The sequence below is a fragment of the Thermobia domestica genome, chromosome 1 (genome assembly GCF_964235325.1).
Source record: "Thermobia domestica chromosome 1, izTheDome1.hap1.1, whole genome shotgun sequence".
Taxonomy (NCBI): domain Eukaryota; kingdom Metazoa; phylum Arthropoda; class Insecta; order Zygentoma; family Lepismatidae; genus Thermobia; species Thermobia domestica.
The window spans coordinates 139,401,707-139,427,490 of record NC_137454.1 but is presented as its reverse complement, the minus strand read 5'-3'; the positions used below and the strand labels follow the sequence as shown (position 1 = coordinate 139,427,490).

The 25,784-nt window shown below is 36.8% G+C and overlaps 1 protein-coding gene across 3 annotated transcripts in view; it reads right to left on the bottom strand.

Annotated features, from left to right (window-relative positions):
* The window catches only part of LOC145666620 (coiled-coil domain-containing protein 125-like), a 149,452-nt gene that overhangs the window by 32,705 nt on the left and 90,963 nt on the right, over positions 1-25,784 (bottom strand). For 2 of the 3 annotated variants that reach the window (XM_081734074.1, XM_081734066.1), the window contains exon 3: positions 275-373. In XM_081734074.1, the coding sequence (XP_081590200.1) occupies positions 275-373 (99 nt within the window). Of the gene's footprint in view, positions 1-274; positions 374-8,499; positions 8,836-25,784 lie in introns of those variants that run through there. The other variant, XM_081734060.1, reaches the window with a different exon arrangement.

The window sequence follows — 25,784 nt, the reverse complement described above, 5'->3', positions numbered from 1 at the left end:
TAATACTAAGTTCAAGTTTGGCTATCCTTAAGCATGTATGTATATTGTGTACCTTAAGTATATTGCGTTCGAGTTACTTTAAAAAAGGGGGGAATTAAAAAGATACAAAGTCAAGTACCTACGTAAATAAGAAAAATATTTACTACGAAATTTAAGATTTTACAACAAAAGTATGCAGTACATATAAAAGATTTGTATAGAACAGTAATTAAGTTTTAACAATGGTTATAATAATACTACTTTGTGACATCTTTAAAAGGCAAGATCTACGCACCTGTGTCTTAAGAACATTCGCTGCAGAACTTTTGGCTTTTACTAATCGCTTATAAACTTCAAGTTCTTCCATTATTAGTCTATCAGCAATTTTATGAAGCTAAAACACAAAGTAGAGAAAAGAAATGATAATTACTTAAGGGAAACAATTTTATAATTTACATAAATACGAAAGTAAACATATAAAGTCATTGAATGCAAAGTTTCCATGAAAGTTTACGCCTAACTTCCCTCAAACTTAGGTTTACTTCATACATTAGCCCAATATTTAATCAAGCGTTTGGTAACGGATTTGCTTCACTCTTTATAATTTTTCTGCGTCAATCATTTTTTTTTAAATAAGAACGATTATTTCTTTAAAAAAACGTTGCACAATTAATAGCAGATACTAACATTTTTTCATCCTGTAGAGTCTATATGCTTACTATGTTGATTGTATTAATAATATAGAAATAAAGGCGAACTGAAGACACGCGTATATATATTTGTAACTAAAATGGTGATTTCAAGAGCCAAATCAAATTTTTGAGATAAATAACGAAGTAAATTCAATTAACAATTACATATTAAAAGTTTGTAGTTTAATGGAACTTTTCAGTATACCAATGACGTAACCAGAAATAATCAGAGGAGCTAATAATTGCCATGTTGAAAAGTATAGGCTGCACACATGGTCTCGGGTTCGATTCTTGGTGGGATAATATTAAAATTTGAACACATTAAAATGGTTCGGATTCCGTCTTAAACTACAAGTCCAGATTTAATATATCCTCAGTGTTGCAAAGGGACGCTAAACTTCACACACACACAAAAAAAAGGGGGAAAAAAAGAAATGCGCGGCATTATATAGCAATATAGAAAACATATATACTATACTGTCATGAGGTCAGAAATTTTGCGTTAGAAACCGATAGATTGACTATGCGTCACCAGCTGAAATGTAGGCCATGTTGTCGGCTACAGTTTATGGTCTGTTACTTTTTTACTTCAGTACACAGAGGTGCGTCGAACTGCAGGAGAGACAAATAATAAAGAAGTCACATTCTTTTTAGTTTGCATGGTGTTGAAATACTGATGAAATTAGCTAACAGATAGAAAGAAGTTCTATAGTAAATATTCCGGGCCGTCCAAATGAAGCTCTATGACCGACCAGAAGACGACGTTGGATTAAACTATGCGTGTTCAGCGTATCGGCTTCTAAGAGTCACTACTTCTGTTTTTCTGGATCAGAGTTTGTTACGTCTTAATTCAGGTAGTTCTCCAATAGCCTCATCATGATAGGTCGAAAATTATAGTTTTCCCATCGGGGCTAAAGTCAGCGACCGTGCACACTGAAGTCGAGCGCGCTAGGGTCGCAGTAATATTTTTAAAAAATGAATATCATTTTCTTTTTAATGACCTCTTTTCGCACCTGGGGATAGTAAATTTTGAATCATATAGGTTATACTAATGAGAAAAATCTTTTTTATTTTTTTTATATATAAAAAAAAGATTAATAATGCACTATACAATCAATTTGCTTCTGGGAGGTAGTTATTGAACAAGATTGTACATTTTTTTAAAGATATAAATTGCAAAGAACGACGTAACATCAGGGATCGCAAATGGAGCATATTGCTTATAAGCAAATCAATTTTATAATATTCATCTAAATGTAGTGTCCCTTTCAGCAGCGAGGCTATATGAGAAGTGGACCTACAGTTTCACGTGGGATCTGAACTACATAAGCTTCCATCGGGAATCGAACCAGGATCTCCTATGCCAAATGTGTGTATGCTAACCGCTTAGCCACGAGGTAGCTACAATCAATTTTCGGTTATCACTGTAACAATTGAGGGGAAGGTTGCTTGAACCAGGTCATCTTCCCCTGGCTATGCTACTCCAGTGTACATCAGTAGGCTATATTTCACTACATATGTTTTGAACAAAGTCGTCCCTATTATGAGACCATCTATTAGATTTATTGAAAAGATGCAAACCTAAATATACCAGTAATAATTTTGTACAAAATATTCTGTTTTATCTAGTTTCCACAAGTATAGTATTCACTCTAAGATATTTTCCGACTTTGAAGAAAATGTGCATCGATAAATTACTTAAGTCAACATCTATTAGACATGTTGAATATGTATGCCACTAATGTGACATTTGGAATTGAATGTTAATCGCTTTATTGTTATTAATGAAATATAATTGAATCCCAGGTTATGCAATTGAATATTCTCCATTGAGATTCTCTCCAAGGAATTGCTGATTCTATTTCTGTGACTAGGCGTGAATGGTAAATCTAATGAGCTTGATGAACGAGGAGGGCGGGACTCGTGATGTTGCCCACCTTTTGGTATTATATATACACTCTGAATATCAGCTACTATTATATGCAAACTCTAAAATATGGATGATTTCATTTTATTTATTCGTGCTTTTGGAAAGGAAAGACTGTTTTGTAGGTCTTTGAATAGAGCAGCGTTACCCAACCTTTTCCAACTTGCGGCACACTACGGGTGTAACTTGAATTCTCGCAGCACACTCATAGATATTATAATTTGTAGGTCTATATATAAAATACCGTGGCATCTTTCTCTGTGATTACTGATCTCCTTCTCACAGAGAAGAAAGCTCAATCACGGTTTTTCCCCGTTGTAAATCATTATGCTTATTTTTTTATTCTAATTTAAAACTAGAAAACAATTGCAATGAAATATAGGAATCAGGTAATTTGCATGCGTGTTTACTTTGTCGAAAGGATAGAATTATATTTTAAAATTTCAAGTTACGAAATAGTCTGCAACAACAAAGAAACAATAATTTTTATTTTATTTTATTTTATTTTACCAATTTAAAGATTTAAATCTCTCTTACATTTTTAAGAAGCAATACAATAACATATAAGACATTATGCACATAAGTTAAAATTAAAGCTAAGCTTAGTACAATCAATGGTCTCTCTCTTCTGGAGGTAGGTATATTAATCCTAACTTCTCAAATACTGATTCTTCTGTTGGTTTCGGAAATGGTCATAACAATGACAAGAAAATTTTTTTATTAGCTACACACCTTTAGCAGCTATTAAAAGTAATACACAGTAATGCAGGTACAATAATATATTACAATTACAGTATTTTTTTTCCATTGTAGGTATTCATAGTAATGTGAAATATAAATATAAAATTTACAGGGCTTTTTTATATTTTCATTTACATTTTTCTTGTCTTGCAATTTGGTTGCTATAGAATTAATAATTGTGTTTCAATTTCCTCGCGGCACCCCAGCAACCCATTCGCTGCACACCAGTGTGCCGCGGCACACCGGTTGGGAAACGCTGGAGTAGAGGGTTAGGAAAAAGGCTCATAAAATGTTACGTGTGGAGTATTGTATTCCATGGGGCAGAAACATGGACATTATACAAAAGCGATTTTAAAATATTGGAGGTTTTTGAAATGTGGGTTTAAAGAAGAATGAAGACAATTAGCTGGGTCGAACGAAAAACAAATGAAGTATTAAAAATAGTGAGGGAGGGAAGATCAATTTTAGATGTAATTGAAAAGAGAAAAAGAACCTGGCAACAGAAAGTATAACGAAGTTCACTTTGTAATTAATTACCGGGTCACTACGAGTTTGAATCCTCGACCCAGTGGTGGTCTATAACCTAACCAACATCATCCGACTGACACGATGATCCGTTTGAGCTCTAGCCTGTTCATTCCTTCTGTGCAAATTACGTTATATCCGCAAGAGAGGAAATCGATGCTGGATGTTCGGAACAGATAAATCTTCGGAAAAGACTAGAAAATGGAACTTCTTTGATTATTTGAAAACAAAATTTTATTTATACCAGGTCGACAAAAAAATTGTTTCCATCCTATAATTCAATGTGTTTTATTCATGTTGAAATTTGAAACATGCTACATCTATGAGAAACATAAACTTTTCCTTTCAAATATTTGTAACTTTTCATTACGATACAGTTTGGACTTTTAATATAGGGTATTTCTTATAGAAATTTAGCAGTAAAATAGCACTCATTCAATTTTCTCTTTCTTTCTTTCTTTTTCTTTTCTTTTTGTTTTTATTTGTTTGTTCAGTTTGCATTAGTAGTCTGAAATGGAGGATATCACCAACGCTACCTACTGGGTTTATTAGAATGTATTTTAGATCAGTACGCCCAATAAACACTACCGAATTTTCAATCGAACCACGCGGAAACAAACCATGTGTGTTAAACTTTTGACATTATCCTAGATGTGTCTCGGAGTTCTACAGTTCTACTGGAAATTGAGTATGCTATCCTTTATGAAAGTAACTTAATGAATGTTTAAAGCATCTTCTATATATTCGAATAGTTCTGAAAAAATATGTAAAAAGAAGCGTTACTTCTACATTACTGATGGATTCCTGGAAACGAAACTTTATAATGTTACGTTCTTTTCTTATTACGTTTGAATTCTACATTTTTCTCTGTTCTCCCTTTTCGTTTCCTTCTTCTCTCCTCTTCTCTCAATTTCTCTCTCGTCCTCTGCCTCATGTCTGAATCCCTGTGTAATAGATATCCATTGGTTTCAGTTTTTCATTGTGTGTGTGTTTCAGTTTCTCCCTACATCAACTTATGAATCTTATTTCGTGTCGGTTTTGTTATTTCGTTTTATTGAAACTAATACATGTGTAGTTTGAAATTAGAATTGCGCTCATGTTGGTAGCTAATTTTAGTATGGGAGAGAAGAAAGAAGGAGAGAGAGGGGGTCTCTTTACCTGACACGATTATGGGATAAGAAGGTGTATATTGGGTGGCCTAACTGCACGGCGTTAGCTGTCGCAATTTTTTTGATGCGGAGTGTACACTTGCAAAAGATTAGATCGTGGAAGTACTGGGTCTTGTACGTTTTCTAAGATTCACAAGAAAAAAATCATGAAAGTAAACGTTTGCAGAATTTAGCCTTTTGTTAACTTTTGTCAGTGTATGTTGGTTTCCCTTACATTGCTTCATTCACTGGAACAGTACATTTAGTACATTAGTCGTCATGACATATTAGCACTTTACTATCAAATCATTGTGCTTTTATATCGTTAATTTTTTCTTAGGAATGATAAATTCGCTTCGTAAGGTCGGTTTGTTAGTCAAACATGAGGACATTAATTAGTGTATTAACTCATGGTGCAAACAATGTCCATTTACGTACGTAGAAGTACTAAATATTCCTTTACATTATATTGCAGCTTTTAAAGAGCTGGAAACTTGGATGAGTACGTATGTTCATAGACACTGATTGTATTGTACTGCTAAGGAAGATAACACTGGTTAATATTTAAGTGGTTTAGTGAATTAAATGCATTGACTTTAGTACTGAATAATACTTCAGAAATATACATTAGACACTTTGTTGTACAACCTTCCAAATTAGTACACAATAATCTTGTCCTTAGATATTCGAATATATTAGATTAATTAACCATAAACGTATAGACAAATAATCTGCTTTTCAGAGAAACCTTAAGTTGTGTTACTGTTTTATTCTTCGTTTTATTAGCAACATCGTAGATATTTGAAAGACATGCATTGTACCTTTCTCGAAGCCGTTTCCCTGCTGAGCGGCGCAGACAGTTTCCCCTGAACTGACAGATGACGTACAAACATGGCGGTCATTGTTTTAAGCGCACGAGTAACAGACTGAAATTGAATCTCAAATCGACTAGTTATAATCAACGCATGCGCAAAACGAAGTGTTTCCCGTAATCAGTTAGCTCAGAAGTATTGTATAGCAGCGCATTAAAAAAAATATCAATGGAAAAAATGTTCATTCATCATGTTTGACATTAGATTTCAACTTTTTTTTTTTCTTATTTGGATGACGGAAGGGAGTTTATAATATTGTAATGTTAGTACTTCGTACGTCATTCCCTACAATAACTCTTGAACGGAAGCGAATTTTTGAATTCTGTTTTCTACAAGAGATAGCTACAGCGATTATTTCGGCTCGGTTAGTTATTGGAGTCAATCCGATAACATCTTCACAGGAAACGGTTACTTTATCGGTAGCTATCCACATCCCGTATTCTACTATTGAAACCAAGTTACACATCGCCCCGTTAGATGCTAACAAATATTCTCCAGCGGACGAAACTGAAACTTCTATTGCGTGATCTTTTGTTTTTTTCTAGCAGAGTTTTATTATTTGTTTATTCTCATATTGGAACACATAACTTACAATTAACACGAGTTTATGAGGGGAAATTACACATTTGTTACAAAGAATTATATATGCTACGCCTCTTTATCAAGTAAATAAATTTAAAAATGCCGTTCATTTCTTGCTTTGGAATTTCTTTTTCTTAATTAAAATTAAAATATGACCAAAGCCAATCACTTTTAATAAATAATAATGTTATAGTAACTGTAACACAATTATTTATTAAAAGTGATTTGCTTCAGTCAAATTTTAGTTTTAATTAAGATAAATATTCTTTCAATGGTGTTTAGTAACTTTATATGAAATGTAGAATAATTACTTCAGTACGAAGCTCTCTTCACTATTCATGACAAAGAAAAAAAAATGCATGATTCACCAAGTCATTGTCCACTTTGTACAACATGAATTATCTCATGCTATAAAAAAACAACAACTTGAAAATGGGGATGAAAGAACAAACATTTGGAAGAAATTAGGAAAAAATAAAACGATCAGGGAGTTCGGCAGTGTCCACCGTAGTGAACTCTTCATGTGATGCTCTTGTGCGCGAAGAGGAAGAGAGTTGAGTGGGACTTCTATATGCCCAGGGGTGCCCATCCCCCCCAAAGCTGATGGCGCACTGCCCCCCAAAACTAATAATCTTTTCCCTCCTCAAGGCTATTTTAACCGATCTATTGTTCGGTTACGTTTACATTTATTTATTTATTTATTTATTTATTATGGACGACATATAATACGTAACAATATTCTGTTACTACTTGATGTATGATGAATGATCATATTTTCTATAGTTTTCTGTGTGTGTGAATGTGTGATTACATTTTCCAGGATCTGCGAAAAACGAACAACTGCCTAGCTGGCTTCACTCTGTACAATACATGGAACTGAATATATAGAATACTACTGGAGCGACCTCTCACGAAAAGTCTCTATTGTACACAGTGATGCCACTTTTGAGCTGGTTTTCAGTTTACCGCAGGCCCTGGAAAATGTAATCGCACAAACAGAAAACTATACAAAATATTATCATTAATTCATTTATTATACATCATGTAGCAATTGAACAACATTACTTATTAAGTGTCGTACATGGTATAAATAAGAAATAAATAAATGCTCCCAGCAGAAAATGGATAAATTACCTACACAAAGCGATAAACCGACCAGCCCATCCTTTCATATAGCAACTTGCGCGATACTACATTCATCGAGTTTCTAAGCAGGGGGTAGGGGGATTCATTCTCGAGATTTAAAAAAATCGCATCGTGTTCCAATGTTATTCTGACGACAGCAAAATTACTTATTCGACATTAGAGTAAAATTCTTCCCCAATTTTTTTATTCCCCCCAATTTTTTTTCTCGATGGCACAACTTGCGCCATTCATCCCTCCTGTGGGCGGCCCTTCTCTCTTAAAACGAACCAACCTTTCCTTTCATACGGCTACTTGCGCGGTACTTCATTCATCGAGTATCGAAGCAGGGGGTACGGGGCTTCACCCCGGAAAATTTTTGAAAATTAGCTTCTCAAAATCGTGTTTTAATGCTATTCCGACAGTAAAATTGCTAGTTCGAAAGTAGAGTAAAATCCCCCCAAAAATTTTTGTCAGTGGCGCAGCTTGCGCCATACATCCCCCCTGTGGGCGGCTCTGTATATGCCTACAGAAGAGAACAAAATGGTCCCGGGTTCGATTCCCGGAAGAAGAGAAAAGAAAATTTTATTTGACCTCCATTTTCTTTCATTAAACATCCGTTTCTATTAGACTAAAGGGCATATGCATGAGACCAACTAAAAATTGCATTTCACTTTTTTAGGTTTGTAGTGATAAAATTTACATTTTTATCATGTTTCTTCCCCCAAGAGCCGTCACTGAGTACATCCTAACCAGACATAGATATGATGCCTATGGGCTACCCGCATAATGAATCTTGTATTTCTGGTCCTGTTCTCCCTCTTTTGGTTCTACGATGCCCCTCCCCCATATGTAATTTTACTTCTAGTCTCCATGATAGAAGAGAGAATTAAGGTAATTTTCCAACTTACCTGACTACAGTGCAAATGACAGGAGTCGAATTCAGACATAACACTTTCATGAGAACAGCTGCTTTTCTTGCATTTCTGTTTATCATCTGTCTTCACATTTAACAGCGGACAAGAGTCAGAACGCCAAAGACGAGGTTTAGATGAATTCTTTTTATCAATACTAATACCATTTGATTCGGAAACAGATCTCTGTAAATCGTGAAATAAAAGTGTATTATAAAGCCGTCCTGTTTTTAAGCCGAAACCAAGCCCCAAATCACCTTCCACACAGATGTTCATGTTGTAAATGGGTTCCCTTTATCGCGACACGTAGTGCTAATAAAATCTCTCTCTTACTCTCCCGCTGTTTCCTCCTCATGTGTACGTCACATAAAACCACATAAAAGTCGCAATGCATGACGGCAGCAAATAACCATTGATACGCGAGAAACACATCGAATAGAAGAATAGAACGTATGTATGTTCTCTTACATACACATACGAAAGTATTCTTCCATAATGTTTATGTACCTGGATAGCAGTGATGTATAAACATTTATTTAGTTCCTATAGAAGTTGATTTCCTCTTCAGCTGTATAGATATATGATTTATTGAATTAGATTTCATTCTTAACAAAAATACTACCTTCGATTAATTTGTAAATCTTTGTGCAGATCTTTGTGCAGAAATTACAGAATTATAAACATACAATTAAACATATAACGTATATAATTATTTTAAACTCTCTCATTAAAGTTAATTTAAACCTGTTATTGAATGGGCATAGTATAATAAACCAACGTAATTTAATAATAATAATAATAATAATAATAATAATAATAATAATAATAATAATAATAATAATAATAATAATAATAATAATAATAATGCTCATTAAGGAGATATACTACTTCCGATGTTACATTTTGAAGAAAGCGTAAAACTTTACTATGAAGCTGTAAGAGAAGCTGTATTCATTATTCTATTTACAGCCTTCTGTGATTGAAATGTAACCTATTCACCAGTTTTTAACAGTAGCGTAGCGTGGTATTCCGAAATGGGGATGCCAAAGTTAGTCACTTGTGCGATACAATACTACCAAAATCAGCAATACATAGCTATACCGATGGGAAATATAGGGTTGTAAAAAATTTAGGGGGGAGGCCCCCTAATTGGTGGCCTAGTGGGGCATACAGAAGCAAATGCGTGGATTACGTCAGAAGCCAATAAGCAATTGTCTCAGCTTCTTCTTACCACTACCGTGTGACAAGAAAACTCGGCCCCGCTGTTGTATGAACATTGTTTCCAGTATAGTTCCCTTTATTTCTTTCTCGTGGGCAGCTTCTTTCTCCGCATACCATACTTCAATCTCGTTCTTCAAAAAGTCACCCCCTAGAAATTTGTCATCTTGAGTCCGAAATTCAGACGCCCATTCGTGAATATGGGCCTGAGTGTATACGTATATCATTTGAAGATGTAAATAGAAAACACTTAAACCAGCTCTGGGGGCCTGCTTCTGAGTATGTATTTCGTTGTCAGATATCCAGATACTGAAGGCAGGGGCGCAAATCTGTCTCCAACGTTCGGGGAACGGGTAAGACCGTTCCCATTTTTTAAAGCGATGTTCAAAATATTTATGAAGTTGAAAAACAATGCTGTGGAGGATCAGAGTTGTTTTCAACATTTGGAGGAGGGCAGATTTGAGGGAGGAGGGCAGATTTGAGGGAGGAGGGCAGATTTGAGGCTTACTCTGGGGGGAGGGGTGATGAAACTCATATTACGGTAGATGAATCTGATTTCTGAGGTGAACCTGTTGTATATTATATACCAGGCGATGTAGATAAAATTGTGATACGTATCAAGTGTCGTGAACACATTCTGAAATCTGAATACATGCATATTTATCTATATATATAAAAGAGAACGTACAAAATCCTTTGTCCGCTCATCACGCTAATACGGCTGAACCAATTTCTTTCATTTTTGGGGGGTTATTAGGATTTGGACCCTAGATGGTTTTTATCATATCACTTTAATTTTTAATTACCAGTGTCTTGAGATAATTGACCATTCAGGTGTCCACAAATCCTTTGTTATTAGTTCATCATAGGTAAAAATAAACGTATTTATATGCAACCCGCATGACCGTGTCACTCGGCGGGTTAACATAAATGACAGGCGATATACAGCGGAAAATAGCTTGAATCTTCTGTTTAAAATTTTTTAATTGATTTGCTTATTTTTACAGACACTTTTACAATATGCCAGCAGCGGGATGACCGCAGCGAAGCGGGGCGGGTTAACATAAATGACAGGCGATTCTGCTGTACCATTACTGCAATCTTCTATGGTTTTCATCATATCACTTGAAAGCGAAAAAGTAAAAATTATCTAAGTAACAAAGTTTATTGCGTTCCGGGGTGACCGCAGCGAAGCGGGGTGAACGCTGCTAGTAATTGATATGTTTCTATTTACGCATCCACAATGATCCACATTAAAATTTTAGGACACTTGTTTTATAATAATATAAATAATGACTTCCCCAAAACTATGAAAGAAAATCAACTATGTATGGCGCAACAATACTCTTATTTCAGCAAAATTATGATGATCACAATAGCATTATAGGAATCGTTACAGGAATTAAACAAATAGTTGAAAATAGACTAACAATAATAAATGATAATGAAATATTTAAAAAAACACGATTTTTTAAAAATGAAACAAGTCAAGGGAAACAATTTCATCCCACTTTCCTTTGTGGCATTCGAATACAAATCATCACAATTTCAAATCGGGTGGAGGGGACATGTCCCTCTCATCTCCTCGGGTTATGTGCCAATGACTGAAGGGTCCAAGCAATCTTTGCGAGGGGCGAGAATGCTGGCTCTCTTGGTGTACCAGATCGGTAACCGTGATTCTACAGAATGCTTTATATTTATGCTTGTGTGTGTGAGCTCCCTCAAAGAATTTCTGACCACGCCACTGGACATACTACCGTAAATACGCGCGTAATTTTCGCCCTCGCATAATTTTCGCATCCCAATTATGAAGAGCATTTTCTGTATATTTTATTCTCCTCGCGTAATTTGCGCACGCGAGGATTTGACAGTGATTTCTAAGGTAAGAAACCACACGACTTCTTAATCATTTTTTTAATGTTATTTTTATACAAATTTAGAATTAGTTGTTTGTTGTCAATTCATGCTACAAAGAAAATGTGTACCGGTATTTTCGTGTTATTTTGACTGGGGGAAAGATAGATGATGTTCACTGTTGTGGCTAATTTTTTCCCCCGCATAATTTACGCACCCTTCTTTCAAAACAACTTTTTTCGTCTAAAAGAGTGCGAAAATTACGCGAGTAAATACGGTATGTATTTATGATGAAGATTAATAGTTCTCCTTTAATTACGATTACAATTACGATGCATTTAATTACGATTAAAGTATAACTATTTTTATACTATTCTTTACATAACCGACATGCTTCAAAAAGGCATTGAACTAGCCATTTCTGTTTTGTTGTCTTTTCTTGACGTTAGCGCTCGTACGTTCTGTACAGAAACTATAGCTTAGTTCAAAATAGAGTTGGAAATACTTGAAGATATGCCAGCGTATATCTAAAGCAAAATGTAGAGTTGCAAGGGGTGAAGGGAGTTAAGAAAGCAAGTAGTTGCGCATGCGCACTCCACAGAAAGCAGACGAAAACCCCGTTTCTTGCAGTAGGCCTGGATGCCCAAGGAACATAGCATACGCAAGAGGAAAGATAGAAAATGTGCATCTGAGTGACGCGCACGCGTATGTTCCGCTTATCAAAGTAGGGCGAGAGAGCACATCCAGAAGATTGCAGTGGAAATAATTGTGATAATTACAAGCAAACAATTTATATACAATGAAATACGTATTTTTTCTTATTAATAGGGGATGCCGGGCATACCGGCGTTCCCTTACGCTACGCCGCTGGTTTTTAACATTCTGTATAGGTGATCACATCAGGGGCGGATCCAGGACCGACTTCTGGGGGGGCGGTGGGTTGTCATACTGCTAATTTTAAGGGCTCCAAACTTTGGGATGGGTTTTATTTATATATATATAAAATAAGAAAGTTTCCTCTTCTGGGGGGGCGATCGGGGCGATTGCCCCCCCCTGGATCACATTAACAACGGACAACATCATGCAACGAAACCAACGTCAGCCGAAACAACAGCCTCTATACACTGTCGAAACCGCCTGCAGGCAGTAGGCCTAGTAAGATGAATCTTCGAAATGTTCGCCATTACATCCACAATAGCTGTCCTTAGAGCTGCAACAGTGTTGTGTGGATGCTTATTGAAGTGTAGTCGCTTTCAATCACTTCTCAAATGTAATAGTTCCATTGGATTAACATCTGGGAAGCTGGGGAGCCACATGTTGGGAGTGATATGGTTATGAAAATTGTCGGTCAGCCATTCTTGGATGGTGTGGGCTGCACGGATCAAGGGGTGGAAATAAGGAGGTATGTAAGGGGACGGCGTCCGCTTAATAAAAGTTCAAGACAAAAGGAAAGGAAAGAATGATAAGAATCAGAAGGTATGGACACAGGAAATGCTTTTCGTTTTATTCCTCATTTTGCTCTCTCTTAGAACATAAGAACTCCGGTTCTCAACAAAATGTTTAAGATCCCAAAATAGAATTTACAACAATATGACTTTTGAATACTCTTAATACTCTTAAAAAAATAAATAAATAAATAAATTCGAGAAATTTCGATAGTGACTCCTTACTTTAGTTATATGTTCTAATGCTCCAATGTGAGCACACTCTGGGCGTCACAAGGTTGATGTTTCAGAAAAGTCATGGAGTTTGCGTTATACAGGGTGCGGCACGTAAAACCGGCCCGTAAAGTGAACACATAAAATGAAATGTAATGTATTGAATATGATTAACTACAACACATAAATGAAATGTAATGTATTGACTCCTCCAGGATTCCCATATACACGTCACTGTTCACTGTCGTCTCAAAGAATATGGGCCCAATAACGCGTGTGGCGGAAATGGCACACCAAACACCAATCTTCTCATCATGCAAGGGTACCTGGTGGATTGCGTGTGGATTTTCTGTCGACCAATACCGGTTGTTTTGGGAATTTACGTACCCAGACAGGTGGAACCACGCCTCGTCATTCATGATGAGCATTAGTGGATCCAAGAAACCACTGGCAACATTGCTCAACAGCCATGAACAGAAATGCACCCTCTTCTGCAGGTCAGGCTCCTTCAGTTCTTGCACAACACTTATCCGGTACGGTTTTAACTTCAGTCCCCTTAAAACACGTCTGCAACTTCTCTCACTCGCATGAACCTGTTGACTCAATCTCCTGGTTGACTTTCGAGGACTTCTTGTCATTATCTCCTCCACCTGAACCTTTAATTCAGGTGTGCAGACAGATGGTCGTCTGTTCCTGGGAGCATTTTGAACCGATCCTGTACGCCGCCACCATTCAATTCCTGAATGGTGCTTTTTGCTGGCACAGAACGTCCTGGAAATTTCTCCCGAAACAAATTCTTTGTTTTCACAAAAGATCCAGTGAGAATGAACCCTTCAACAATGGCAACACGCTCGGGTATCGAATACGGCATTATCACACACTGACACTCACCCGGCTTAACACAACGAGGCCTTTTTCTCAACTGGTTTCGACAAGTTTCACTGGCTGCGGCTGCACATGACTGCTGCAGGTCACGTAAGTCGACCCGACCTCGACACGCCATCTCTTGATAGGAAGGTAGATTATTTAAGTGTTGCCAAAAACACAATATACCAGAATATTACGACGGGCCGGTTTTACGTGCCGCACCCTGTAGATTTAAGACAATTGGGAGAACGTGTGAATCTACAAGATAATCTGTGAAATTTATTTATTTAAAAAAAAACTTAAGATTTAAAACTATATAAAAAAATGAATGTCGATATAATGCGAGTAAGAAAACGTACTGGAAAGTAAAGTTTAGTTGGACCCAGCTCCGCCTTATACGGAGTCGCTTTGACGTACGATTAGCGTCATTCTAAAGGCCTGACTACTGCATGAAACATATGTTAGTCGAATTCTTTAGTATGGCACTAATCACGCGTCAGAACGACTCTGCATAAGGCCCAGCTAAGTTTAATTTTATCGTAAGAGGACAATTAATCGTCAGAAAAGGGAATTAATCAGATAAAAAGGCAATTATACTGCTTTGGAATAATAAATTGTTATTTGAGTTTTATAGAAAGACTAGCCTTTGGCTAGCTAGGGGCTCCGCCCTCAGAGCCCCGAGTCTGCTCGGCCTACGGCCTCGCATTTCTTATCTATCGGCCATTGCATCAACAGTGAATTTCGTGAACTTGCTCTTCATATTTTCTGAATCTGCCCATCCGGGGGCTTCGCCCCCACACACTATCTTTGTTCGCCTACAGCCTCGCACCCCTTCAACCCACAATTCTATCGTTTCTTCTCCTTTTTCAACTACCCTACCTAAAAGATAAGATTTTGTATCCCAAGAAAACGCCCATTTAAATAGCATGGGAATTTCTTCACCCCGCTTTAGACCCCTTAAAAATTAAAAATATTAACTTTTGACAATTTTCCTGTCGGTTAGTCCTGGAAAGCTACAATCATGCCAAATTTCATCATTCTAATCCTGACGGAAGTGCCTAAACATTTTGGGGTGGAGAAGACGTCCCATATAAATAACATGGGAAAGATTTTTCAGTTCCCCATAAAACCACTCTACGGTTGGAAATTTTCATTTCTGATGATTCACTTAGGTAACGCTAACGAAAACGTACAAGCTTACCGAATTTCAAGTTTTTATTCCAATATTAAGTGTCTAAAACATGAGATTATAGGTCCAAAAAAGGCCCATTTAGATAACATGGGGAAATTCTTTATCCTCTTTGTAGACCCTCTAGAAATTAAAAATATTCACTTTTGGCAATTTTCCTGTGTGTTTGTCCCGGAAAGCTAAAATCATGCCAAATTTAATCATTGTAGCCCTATAGGAAGTGCTCAGTAATTTGGGAGTGTAAAAGGTGTTCCATATAAATAACACGGGAAAGATTTTTCAGTTCTCCATAAAACCACTCTAGAGTTGGATTTTTTTAATTTTTACTGATTTACTTAGGTAATGCTAAAGAAAACATACAAGCATACCGAATTTTAAGTTTTTATTCCAATTCTACGTACCTAAAACATGAGATTATATGTCCAAAAAAAGGCCCATTTAAATAACATGGGGAATTTTTGCATCCCCTCTTTAGACCCCCTAAAAATTAAAAATATTTACTTTTGGCAATTTTCCTGTGAGTTAGTTCCGGAAAGCTACAACCATGCCAAATTTAATCATTGTAGCCTTACAGGAAGTGCTCAATAATTTATGTAAGCTCATATAGTTTTATATATAGTTAAGATTATTAATACAATGAAACAGTTATAAAAAAAGGAAAGCCGGCTTGGAGGATGATTCCTCTATTTTCATTATGCTATTTAAAACTAAAGCTAGATATTTTCAGTAAAATGAATTTTAATTGAGTAAGAAGAAAGACAAAAGAACCATTATAATGTTACAAAATATCTAGGTAATGTTACAGAATATCTAACTTCTTCTGTGTCTGAATCAGGAAACGGAATGCATGTTCACAATACTTGTCTGCGTTTATGTATGATGTAATACGTGCGTTATTGTGTACTTTGCGAATTTGTTCATAATGCTGATTTTATTGTTTGGAGAGCTCCTTCGTGTCTAAGCGGTTAGCATACCTGCCTTTGGTGTGGGAGACCCGGGTTCGATTCCCGGATGGAGCTCATGTGGTTCGGATTCCACGTTAATCAGTAGATCCTATCTCATATGGCCTCGCTACAGGAAGGGACGTTAAACTCAAACTCAATTCAACTCAACTCAGTCGTTTGGAATTTGTTCACCAATGTCAGTTATTGTTAAAACACCTTCATAATTCACAGATAATCAAATTTAGTTTTCCAAACGGAATCATCTAATTTAATTCTAAACTAGTGACTTTAGGCCTAATTTCGATACGATTCGATGCAATTTCGCACAGTGCAGTTTCACACGGTGCTTATTATCGAGCAATTTCGCACTGTCTTCCTTATCGGATTAATCATTCTGCAGGTGTGGTGCATTTTCACACGATCCACCTGTCAAGCATGTGATTTTTCCTGAAACCGCTTTCATTATAGAGGGTAGGAGGACAGGACAAATGTCAACTAAGTAAGAACAGAAACAGAGCAAACACAAGGTAAAATAAATACGAGTAATCAGTGGCGGCGTAAGGCAAACTAGGGCCCGGGGCCAGTCAAGTAGATCGGGGCCCCTTTTCGAAAAATCGTGACATACACTTCTACGTTTGACATTCATTTACATAATCATTCTTTCTGTATACTCCTCCCCCTTTCCCGTTGGTGTGTGTGTTTAGATCATTTTAATCTGGGATGTATTCAGCGTTGCCAGACTCACAGCTCAAAATTATTCCAAAACCTGATCGAAATTATGCTAGATTCAGTCAAATTATGCTAGATCCTCATAATTACTAATTCACAAATTCCAAACGACTGAGTTGAGTTGAGTTGATTTTGAGTTTTACGTCCCGTTCAGCAGCGAGGCTATATGAGACGTGGACCTACTGATTAACGTGGAATCCGAACCACATGAGCTCCCGCCGGGAATCGAACCCGGGCCTCCCACGCCAAAGGCGCGTACGCTAACCGCTTAGCCACGGATGAGCTCTTAAAAGAAAGAAAAGAAACCGAAGTTGAGATACAATAACGTAACTTAAAATACGCAAAGCGCAAGAATGCGTCGATAGAACTCAATACTTCAAGCACCAAGGCTTTAACTCAACTAAACTAGTGCATTCGTTGCCAGACTCAATGGCGTATATATCGTATAAATGAATGCAAAGTGTTTGTTTACAAATTTTGAAAGAAAATTACCTCGCAGCATAAGCGGAGTTGGGAATTGTCTGCTGGAGGGAGGCAAATTTTTGGTCGGTTTCGGATTTTTCATTTCAGGAATAAAGATGGTCATGAAGTCAAAAATAAAGATAGTGAAGTCGTCAAAAAGTTGGGGGGAGAATGGCCCCCATATCTCTCTTTCTCCCCTGCGTGTCTTCTTCATTCATCTTTACTAGTTTCTCTCCAGTGATAATGTACGGTCTATTACGTGTTATGCAAAAATGAACTAAGCGCCAAACTTTGAAAATCCACGTAAATGCGACGATTGGTTCCTGATAGGCATTAGAACGTTTTGAACAATCAAAAAGAGAGGAAAACCAACACCTTTTCAAAAAAAAGAAACATAATTTCACTTTTGATTATGGCTACATTAATGTTGGACATCAATCTTTATACGTAATTTTCTCAAAAGTATGAAAGTGTCGCTTAGTTCGTTTTCGCAGGACACGGTACATTTAGTCCCACTGCTTTTGCCGAAGTATCAATGAATAGTTTCCTTTTTACTATTGTTTCCAGAATTTACACTTGTTTTATGATTATATTATATTGTATTTAATAGTTCAGTCATGTTTATATTCTGCCACTTATGACTATTTCCATTACAACTGACTAACGTACTTAGTGTTATAATATATTATAACAAAAATTCCTGAATATATTGAATAATTGAGAATATATAATAGATTAAATGTATGAGCACAGAATTCTTCTACGGGTTATACGATGCTACTTTTCATTACAACCTATCACCAGTCAATTGATAGATCTTGACGGCTTTTTATTACTCTTTTGGGGCTTTTGTATTTTATTTTCTTTACTTGAAACATGAAACTATTTCGACAATACTTCCACTACCATATTAGCCTGTGTTCCACCAACATTCAGAATGATACCTTCCTTGCTTTGGTAGCTGCGAAAGTCTCAACTATATTATCAAAATCCAAAGTGGATGCTATTTCATTTTAGATAGAAAGAATAGCCAAATTCGTGCATCTTTCCTGACTCATTGTGGAACGCAAGTATGATTTTATCAATTTCATTTGCCGAAAGACCTTTCACATGATGCGACAGATACAGGCAGTGTTGTCAAAATCTGAAGAACGGTTGCCAATCTTTAGTAAATTTCAACCCCCATTTTAAGATACATATTTCAGTATGCCTTGTGGGAAAAAGTCAAGTTGTTCTTTAGCTTTCTGAGTACACCGTAGTGAACGGATTATATCCTTACAATCCTGAAATAATTTTAAGCCACCCAGGTCATTCGGGTAGAACAAAGCCAAATCATAGCAACATGGTTTTAGCCTCTCCTTGCTCTCATCACCTAGCTGTTGCACAAAGCTGGCCATAGAACACAGGAATACAAATCTGTCTTTCAGTTCATGCATCTGAGTAAAATAATCCTACATTTGTTGTCTCATCTCATCTAGAATTTCATTGATAGAGCGCTTCACTTCGGAATGTGCAGTCAGGAGTTCATTCTTTGCTTCTTCAGGCATGCATCTCTTTCTACTGTATGTACCCACAGTTATGTTCCATGCCCTGCAACTTCCTTCAGCTGCAGATAAGATTTCCTTGCCCAGCTCAAGTCTCCAGGTATCGATGGTGTCAACCAGGCTCTATAACTGAACAAGAGTTTGATTGAAACTCATATCCTGAGATTGAAGGCATTTTTGGATCCGATCAAAATATGAGAGATCTACAGACCAGAAATATAGTAAAGCTCATAAAGTTAAATGACTGGATGCTTGCAAGAAGAAGACCAGCATCTCCTCTAATATCAAGCGTTTCAATCGAAGTGTCACGCAGATCTTCCAACAGATCAATGTAGGCTAGAAAGTGCCTTTAAAGCTTCTGCTTTTGAACGCAATCTTCTGCTATTGAATATTTTCATGTTTCAGACCAATCTTTATATGATTTTACAGCACATTCCATCGGTGAGTAGATCTAGGGAAGAATACCAACAAACGTTCCACTGCTCCAAACAAAGTGACCGCCATAACGTTAACGTGTGCAGCATGTAAGCCACAAGGTTCAATGAATTATTGTTACAAGGAACGAAAATGGTCAAAGGACTTATATTCCTATCAAAGTTGGAACTCTGGTTTTCTTATTGAACATTTTCTTCACTCTAAATTTGTGGGCTGAAATGTAAATTCATACGCCAAAAACCAAAGAGAAGAAATGGGGAAAACAGCTATGCAAAAGGATTTCGGTCGCTGAAAATTCGACTTGTAAAGGACAAAAGAAAAAAAGACAGAAATGAATCAGCGACTATAGCGTCTGCACCAAAGAGCTTTTAGTTAGCAACATAATGCTAGTACCCTAATAAAGCATTATGTACTTTGATTCCTTCTTTCTACCCTTCTATTGAACTGGTATACGAATAAATAAGTAAATAAATAAATAAATAAATAAACAGTGATATTTTAGGAAGCAGGCTAGCAGACGGGGCCCCATTACTTGCATCGTTAAGACCTTACAATGTAAACAACACAATATACTTTGACTTTCTTTTAATATATTTTAATCCACACTCAGCTTTTTCCTTTAAATTTCTCTGAGGTTATTGAACGGAGTGAAACTTTTATTTTATTTGTATTTCAATACACATACATTGTTTCCTTTAAGTTTCTTTAGGGCCCCAAGAGAGTGAAACTTTTATTTTATTATTTTTTCACCTACATTCAAATTTTTCTTTAATTTTCTTGGGGACTTCAAGAAATTGAAACGTTTGTTTTATTTTTCTACCTGCATTCAGTCTTTTCCTTTAAAATTCTTTTGGGGCCCCCAAGAGTATGAAACCTTTACTTTATTTTTCACCTATATTCGGAGCTTTCTCCTTTAAATTTCTTTGGGAGCCTCCAGGATAATGAAACTTTTATTTTATTTATTTTTAATCTACAATCAGTTTTCTCTTTAAATTCCTTTCGGGTCCCCAAGAGAGTGAGGCCCGATGCTTTCAACTTATACGGAAATCCAGCATTGATTAGCTTTATTATAGATATATTTGTGATGTTTCATGCGTTATTTGGTGTAATATTGATTGACAATTAATTGCGTTTACATTTAGGGAAGGTATGGATTATAAACCTTGACGGCCCTTGTACGGCTCATGCTAACAAGGTTCCTTAGTAATTATTCTTTACCTACCGTCGGGGCCCCCACAATGTGGGGCCCGGGGCGGGGGCACCGCTCGCCCCGCCCTTACACCGCCACTGCGAGCAATTGAATTAATACTAGCTTCAAGTATTTTTCCTAGTTGTATACCATACATGCAGATGTAGGAACCACATATGATAAGACAGTGGTTATAACAGACACAGACACCTATGCATTGATGCCAGATAAAATAGAACGAACATACAAGGAATTGTTTACATTTCTTAAAATGTGTTCTGGCTAGAACGAATTTCGGATGCTGAAGGTGGATTTTGAGCTAGCTGTAATCAATGCATTGTTTTCTAATTCATAGGTTTCTGGCTACTATTACCATTTTAACCACAGCATCTGGTGGGAGCTTTTTAGGTCTCGTCGAAGGGTACTTCCACAGATGTTCCTATATATAATAGGGATGGCCGGATCCGGATCTGGCCGGATCCGAAGATCCGGATCTGATTGGGTCCGGATCCTTTGGATCCGGATCTCGGATCTGGATCCGGATCTCGGATTTCGGATCTGGATCCGGATCTCGGATCTGGGTCCGGATCTCGGATCTGGATCCGGATCTCGGATTTCGGATCTGGATCCGGATCTCAGATTTCGGATCTGGATCCGGATCTCGGATTTCGGATCTGGATCCGGATCTCGGATTTCGGATCTGGATCCGGATCTCGGATCTCGGATTTCGGATCTGGATCCGGATCTCGGATCTGGGTCCGGATCTCGGATTTCGGATCTGGATCCGGATCTCGGATTTCGGATCTGGATCCGGATCTCGAATCTCGGATCTGGATTCGGATCTCGGATCTTGATTCTTATCCAAACCCACATCCCATCCAAATTATGATAAACATGAATATCTAAAATTCGCCGAAAGTAATTTCACGAAGTCCTGACAGTGAAGAAGAGAACAGAAAATTAAGACGAATATTGACAAGTCTATTTGTTTCCTTCATTCTACTCTAAAGATCAAATGTTTTGCTTACTTAAGAAAAAAAATGATCCGGATGAGAGCTCAAATGTCGAATCTAGTTCCACTCGGTTGCAGGACCGAGATGAATATTTAAAATTCCTATTGACAGTTAAGAAAACATAAACAGTTAAGACAAGTATTGACTACTTTTTACGTAAATTTATCTTGCTCAGTCTGCTCAAAATATCAAATGTATACCTTACAATTAGATTTAATAATTATTTAGTAAATCACAATATGAGCACCGAGAATAAACTATGAATTTTGGTGCCTCTTATCTAGATTTGAAATTTCGGATTCATACATAGAATCAGGCTGAAAAATAAATATTTGAGATCTGGAAACCGAAACATGTGCTAGTACCAAGATCGTAGCCGTTTGTACAGTGGCGTATTTACGATTTTGTTTCGGGGGGAGGCTTTGCTAACTTTCGGGGGGAGGCTTTGCCTGAAAATGTGAAAATTCTGCAAGATATTTCATATAGTTTACTATAGTAAGTAAGATTTCGGGGGGGGCTTAAGCCCGGAAGCCTCTCCTCTAAATACGCCATTGCGTTTGTACCTAGGTAATGCGAGCGGAAGGCACTTGCACTAATTCCGCATGTAGTTTGAGGAACACGAGAAATTAAAAACAGATAAATATTCTTTTTCAGGAGTAAGTCGCGCTTTAACATGACTTTTCATGAGTGTTGTGTTCAAATATGAAAACTGTAATGACAACTTGTTTGAAATAAAAACCTTTTCATTTTTAACAATAAAATTAGGTACTTTCACATTGGAGAAAAATTAGCAAGGCACGTACCACTGATTAGGGTGCTGATTCTTATGGAAGCTTTCACTTGAACCGGAAGATTTCCGCATGTTAGTATCGGATTGCCACAATTCACCTTGCTGAAAGACGTGGTTTATCAGGAGGTCGGACAAGATTCTTTTGAACGTAGCCTGTAGACTGCTTCTAGTCTCAATTATTCCCATATAACAAGACTAGCCATATACATAGTCGGTTCAAAATAAGTTAAAATATCACTAATTGACCTTAAGGGGATAATCGTGATTTAAATATTCGTAAATCAGAAGAGATGTGAAAGTTAAGCGGTAAAATAAATCCGATAATTCCGGAATAAAGAGATTTATATGCAACCTAATGATAGCAATAAAACTCTTTATGTAACATTTTCAAAGCTAAAATTAACAGTTATCTTCTTGAAGAGGGTTTACGGCAACATAGAATATTACAAATCCAATTATTATAAGTAGTACCTCTGACAGCCCTGCATTTCACATCACCATCGCCCTTCATCCTGACAAGTGGGCAATTCACTTACCCACAATGACTTTTCAGGCGTTCCAGTGACATCAATATCTCAGTTTGTGAGCGTGTGGCCCCCCTCACTCCCATTCCATTTTAAATTCTCCCAGTTTTCCTTGGCTGAATTGGAATGAGGCCGCATGGATTATACGTCGACGCAAACTTTGTGTTAGTTTTATCCTTTTTATGAGTTGGCAGTGCTGTGAGCAGTAACTTGTATTTCCGGTTGACCGAACAAAAAGGACGTGATGTGGTGATGTTCCAAAAAATAGTGCCGTAGTTTCAAAAGCCATCCTAAGTTGTTTTTATTGATTTCAGAATTTTAAGTATAATATATCAATGGCAAGATTATTTATCACCCGTGATCCATATTTTTGTTAACAATACTGCTTATGGATATTTTTTTTAAAAATAATCCTTTGGTGTGATTGGAGTAAGCTAACCGACGCTAGAAGAAGAAGGCGGGAACGGTGTGCGCGAAAATGGATGCAGCAATGAATAGAAGAGGTACTTGGGACAGCATCAAAATCCTAAGTTAATTCACCAATCCTTTGGGAAATCGCATCAATATAAGTCGAAGTGAACTGCAGAAATTGTGTTATTCTATATTTCAAGTAAGTTTCAGTGAAGTTCTACGAAAATAATACAAAATGCCTCAAAACAGCTCCAACTAAGTACGAGCACACCTTTTCAGTTTTGTGACAGCGTTGTTGTTCAGCTCTAAACAACAAATCTAATGTTGAATTTCACTCATGTTATGGTAAAGGAACATAGGTAAAACAAGAGATCAATATATTTTGTAAATTGTCAATCAGTGGAAACATAAGCCAGTACATTGCCAACTACGCAGCTGAATGATGAGAATAGAAACTATGTTGGAAAACAGGACATCCCTTCGAAGAAAAATGGAAAGAAGATTCTAGAAAACTGCCCTCCAATACATCTATTGGCCTCCCCCTTCCTTTTTCAAAATCTCCAAAGCCCCAGTGCGTGTGTGAATTGGTGATTTGTTAAGCAATTTGCCGGCTTCGTCGTTATAGTTCAAAATTCAAATTCAAGTGTTCAAAATACCCTTTTTATTTTTATTTATTTTTCCAATAAAATTCATGGGCTTGTATTCAATATGGTAAATGACAAATGAAAATCCTAAAATATAAAAATTACAGAGGTATCAAACTAAAACGTTGAAGTAAGTATGTATGTTGTATGTATAATACTTGTGTTTAAGTAAATCAATATCCTACATGTATTATGTTTCAGTTGCTCCATACCAGTTTCTCACGCAAATCACTACTGGAACGGTAAGAATATTTGGTTGGTGTAGAAATTGTACGGATGTGCATCGGGCGTGTCACTGAGCGTGGGTACGCGCATAAACTGATTTGGATCGAACCCATCTTAATTAATGACTACATGCAATTCATCCCACAATCTCTAACCACTACTGCACGAAAGAGAATTTTATACTCCGTTCCATCATTCACATTCATTACAAATGGGAATTCTCAGTGTCTAAATAAAATAATTATACTTAGTGAAATCATAATCCAGGCGTACCGATCAAGACACGAGCCCCACAAGTCGTAAGTATACCTGCCCCGAACTGGAACCGAACCCAACACAATCCAATTGTGTTACAAGTTTGGGTTTGGGATCATGCTTCGGTGAACTTTGACTATCACCATCAGCAGCTATTAGAGAATCAGAACTTATTTCTGTATTAGATAATGTGGGTAACTATAGCTTTTCGTCTATAGAAGTCGGAGAGTGTATGGTATTATCGCAGGAAATATTTGATACATAAAACTTAGATTGTCAGTATTTAGGAGCAACTTTTAAAATAATCAGTTACTGTAAATGTGCTACAGATTAGCCGAGAAAACCCGACAGCCATAGTCGAGTGGTCTGCGGCATTAGGCTGTGGATCCTTTTACTGTAAATGTCTTGCATTCAAATCCCGCTTCAAATGAACGTAAGCCCGATGGTAGGAACCAAAGGACTGTCGTGCCAAGAATTTAATTTGTTTTAATTATCATAAATGCCTTCTTTATTATTAAATTTTATCCAATATTTTCTTTTCAACCAGTTTGCGAAACTCAGAGCTAGCTACTTGTTTTCTTTTTAATTCATATTCATAGTTAGCACAGCTAATCACTAAGGAAAAACAATCATTTCAATAAAATTCGCCTCGCGTCTTTCGTAGCTCTAAGTTATTTTCATTTTTTTTTTTAAAAAAAAAAGCTGAATGGCGTTTTATCACTTTCCCCTCGCTTTCCCTATTTTTTTTTTCTAGTTTTACCTATGTTTCTTTGCACGGATATTGTGCCTATATGCACGTGCTTAATGTGTTCGTTTACAAAAGCGGGCCATTTCCCTGCCACTATAGAAAGTAGAGTGCCCTGTATCAGAGAAATATTAATTGACGTATGTAAGTGAATATATCTGTGATGAAGTCATAATTTCTCAGTTTTTGCATCGCACATAGTTTCCTCATCCTCATTAATCTCTTCACCCCCGCTTCCTGAATTCCAGTTCTGGTATTCTTTCTTGAGCAAGGCCTATAATGGGAGACTGATGTCTCATGTAGGCTTATTAACTATATCATCAGCAATAAAGAAAGTAGGGTTTAATTTGCACTAATTTTAGAACATTACGTTAATTAAATAATAATAATAATACGGAGTGAGCTCAGGCTACTTGTTAGGATTCTTGCTTCGCAATTGGATTATACCGAGTTCGAATTCGGAGACCAGCTATCCTGACTGAGGATTTTCCAGGGTTGTTCCTCAGTTATACTGGGCAAATGCTAGGTTAGTACCTTGATCTAAGGCTCTGGAGACCTTCCTTCCATTCCTTTCCCAATGTTTTCA